Raw genomic sequence first — 4,281 nt, 5'->3', positions numbered from 1 at the left:
CTGTTCCGTCCAAACACTGTTGAAGCAAGAGGCAGATCCAGGACCGCGAGGGCACTGCCTATATGTCCCATTTTATGGACAGGGAAATAGATGAGTGACCTAAAGCTACATAGCTATCAATGATAACTGGGAGTGGAACCACATCAGCCTGACTCTAAAGCCCACACGCGGGAATTCGCAGGTACCACACACACCTTTCCTACACATAAGTCCAAAGTGTTCTGGGTGACCTTAACAAGAGCTACTAAGCCATCTACCATTAAGGGCCTATACTCACCAGGAGGATCAAACCAGTGTCCACTGTTCAATGCATCCCCTACCCTGAACCCAGGCAAGGAACACTACCAAGTCCTCACTCTGTGGGAACCAATTTTACAGATGCCGTACACCACTCCACCATTCGGTTAGCACAGCCTTTCCTCAAAAGACATATAATTTCTTTTTAAAGGAGGGAAGCCTGATCTAACAATAAAAATGTACCAGGTAAGACCCAGATAATCACTAATGGAATATTGCTATCGGCCCCAACTTCCTAAAAATACTAGACTAGCCCTAGCTGGTTTGGCTCAATGGGTAGAGCATCAGCCTGCGGACTGAAGGGTTCTGGGTTAGATTCCGGTCAAGGCCACATGCCCTGGTTGTGGGCTCGGTCCCCAGTAGGGTGTGTGTGTGTGTGTGTGTGCAGGAGGCAGCCAATCAATGATTCTCTCTCATCATTGATATTTCTATCTTTCTCTCCTTCTCCTTTCCTCTCTGAAATCAATAAAAACATATTTTAAAATAAAAATAAAAATACCAGACTGGAGAATGTGAGTGAGGGGCAAACATTCTTCCCCGTGACAAAGCACCAGGTATGTTCCATTTTAATCCAAGGACACAAATTAAATAAACAAAAGCTAGATGAAATTATCATTGCCGAAAAGAACTAATCTTTTGTTGTTGTTAAAATAGGTGTTAGAGTCTAAGAAAGATAATTATTTTGCAGCTTAGGTCCCAAAATAAATCTGAATGATTTCCTAACTTAGAAGAAGTGTCCATCAGACCCTGGTTTCAAATATCCACCAAAGCAAAACGAGTTTTAGTAATGGCACTGGCGAGGCTTCCCACCATCCGTAACACCCAACTCAAACGTACAAAGCTCAGCCCTAGCCGGTTTGGCTCAGTGGATAGAGCGTTGGCCTGAGGACTGGAGGGTCCCAGGTTCGATTCTGGCCAAGGGCACATGCCCAGGTTGCGGGCTTGATCCCCAGTAGAGGGCATGCAGGGGGCAGCCGATCGATGATTCTCATCATTGATGTTTCTACCTCTCTCCTTCTCCCTTCCTCTCTGAAATAAATAAAAATATATTTTTTTAAAACGTACAAAGCTCAAAATGGAAGTTTTGACAGTTATAAGGACATACAATTCCTACAGCTACAGGTTTTAATCTGCAGAAGGGGCATGCTGCTGGTGCTCACTCCAGGAGGCACCTGAGATTGGATTCTAATCTTAACCAATATTTAACAATAAACTAATTCACACAACTCCAAGACCTTTAAGGATGATATAAAATGTTTTCTGATCTCTGAACAGAAATCATAACACTCTTTCTAGCATTAAGGACCACAAAATGGCCACAAAACCCTTGGAATCAATCGGAATGGCTTCATGATAGTATCTACCATGAATTGAAAACCCACTATATGCCAAGTGATCTATACACACTATTCCAAGTAATGGCTTGATTGAAAGATAACTTGGCAACAGTTACCAAAAGCCTTCCAAACGACCTGACAATTCCATAAGAATTTATCCTGAGAAAATATTCAGAAATGAAGAGAAAGCCTTAAATATATAGATATCCATATATGTTACCCATAACTGCTTCTAATTTCCCCCAATTCCATTACCCAGACATAGAGAAATTGTTAAATAAATTGTAGTACATCTATATGATGGCATATCATTTAGCCATTACAGTAATGAATTTGAAGAATTTATAATATATAGGAAAATGCTGACAATGTAGTGTTGGCTGAAGCTATTGTTTATACAGTTCAGGCCATGTTTAAAAAACACATTTTAACTATATAACGGGAAGAAAAGACTTTAAAAAATACATTAAAAAGTAAACTGCAGTTATCTAAAAGTTAAGAGGTAATAAGTAATTGGGTTCTTAATGTTACAAATTTTCTATAATGACTACATAGTATTTATCAAGGGGAAAAAAATACATGAACATTACCTGCAAAACTAAACATACCCAAACCAGCTACAATAGAAAATTTCAGTTTCCACTGGTTTAAAATAGTATTTTACAAACCACAACTCATGCTGTGTGCAGAGCTGCGTTTCCAGGATCATACAGTTATTGCTATTATTTGGCATTTAAATGTCTTTCATTTGAGAGTCCTTAGACATTTCGCACCCTCTTTACCACATGCCACCTACAGGGGTAAATTATAACAGTGTTTCAAAAATACAGACATTAAAGTGAAGCTAAGTTCAATAACTGTTTGAAGTTTGCCCAGCCAGGTCAAACAGAGCCATGTCTGGCCTCTAAGCCCACACTTGTATTAAGAGATGGAACACACCCAGCTTCAGTCACATGTACAGTAGAGATGGCTTCTATTCTAAATTTGTTATCATCACGTTATACCTACTATAATCAGACCAGAGATGTTAAAAATTAACACCTTTTCCAAGTGTTTGCTTATGCACAGTTGAAGTTGTTGTGAAAGACTGAATTCTAAACCAGTAATCCTCAATGCAAGGTAATATTTTAAGGATGTAGAAAGAAAACAGAAAAAATATTAGAATTTCCATTTCATTTTTATCCTTCTTTAAATTCTATTCTGTACATTATAAACAGGCACAGAAAATATTACTTCATGTATATGAAATTGATGTTTACAGTTATCAAATATGCAATATACATGCACATAACATTAGTTTGGGTATATAACTTATTTTATATCTTACATACATCACAAAGATGTTTCAGAACATTTTACCCAGAGGGATACATGACTGAAAAAGTATGGAGATCAGTGGTCTGGACACACAGTGACAGGACAGAATAGCCAGGAACATAAATATATATATTCCTTTTAGAAATGTAAGTGAAGGGTGAGAAAGGAGAAGGTAAATAAGAAGAACGAGGTAGAGACCAGAACAATGAGAGGGAGGAAGGGAAGATGAGTAACATGGGAGAATCCTGGGAGGTACACATGGGGGTACCTCAAGTGACCAAGGATCATCTATTTATGGGCAAAAACCATAATGATGTTTACTATTATGATTTGGTGAAAGGAAATGACTCAAGTGTCTAGGGTGGATTCCGTTCCTGCCTGATGGGCAAGCAACTAAAAGACAACCGACCACCAGACATCTTAAAATAGATACTGTGTTAGGTTACAATAAGGCCGACAGAACAGACTTGAAAAACAGGAGTTGTTTACAGCTATGTAATACAGGCTTAACACTAGCTGGAGCCCAGGCTTCCATATGCTAATATGGCTTAGGAGGGAAGTAAATGCCAAATGTTGACCTAGCGAATAAGAAAGAATTTGGAGTTAGACTTGTTGTTCAACTGGCAAGGTATTCCTAACATTCTAAGCTGGCAGAGAACAATGCCTGTTTTAACCATACAATTGTTTTTCAGCCTGACACCCTCTTTATTTAGATCTTGTTACGTCTGCCTTCTCCCAAGCCCTAATAACAACAAAATCAATTTACACTTTTAATTTTATTTCCCCTACCAGCTGGTGATTATCACCAGGGTAATACAACAGCCCCAGGGAGAACAGTGGGGGTTTAAAACCACCTTCAAAAATATGAGTTAAATTTCCCTCCCTATTTAAACTGTCCTTTCCCATTCTCCACCTGAGGGATTGATTGACAGGAACTGGGATCTCATAGAAGTTACAAAAAACCCTTCTTACCAATTTCTTTGTAGCTTTTGCCAAAATGCGTATTTGAGTCACACTGTGCGCCTTGAGATAAATTCTTTTTGATATTCAGCTTTATGCCAAAGTTCTGAAATTCACAGTGTAAAGGAACCAGACTCACTTCTGAAGAAAATATTAACCCATGTGTTTATGATATCACAGAGCAGAGCAAGCTGCAGTTGGGCAATAGTTTTTTGGAACTATTTCATAACTGCAGTAGGAAATCAAGATTTTACCTTCTGGGACCTTGGAGAACTTCTTCAATTTTCTTAATATTTTAGACTCATCAAGTCAGGATTTAAGTGTGAAAGCCACAGTGTTACTGTCTCCAATTCTGTTTGGTGGCAGCCCC

General features: G+C 38.8%; 1 protein-coding gene across 1 annotated transcript in view; it reads right to left on the bottom strand.

Moving 5' to 3' along the window:
• RSC1A1 (regulatory solute carrier protein, family 1, member 1) overlaps positions 1–3,998 on the bottom strand; it is a gene marked incomplete at its 5' end in the record, with an annotated part of 41,955 nt that extends 37,957 nt beyond the window's left edge. Inside the window, one exon of the mRNA XM_005886195.2 lies at positions 3,924–3,998. Within this exon, the coding sequence (XP_005886257.1) occupies positions 3,924–3,998 (75 nt within the window). The remainder of the gene's footprint in view (positions 1–3,923) is intronic.
• Between the last annotated feature and the right edge of the window lie 283 nt (positions 3,999–4,281).

The sequence above is a fragment of the Myotis brandtii genome, unplaced genomic scaffold (assembly GCF_000412655.1).
Source record: "Myotis brandtii unplaced genomic scaffold, ASM41265v1 scaffold96, whole genome shotgun sequence".
Taxonomy (NCBI): Eukaryota; Metazoa; Chordata; class Mammalia; order Chiroptera; family Vespertilionidae; genus Myotis; species Myotis brandtii.
This window is presented reverse-complemented; position numbering and strand designations above follow the sequence as displayed.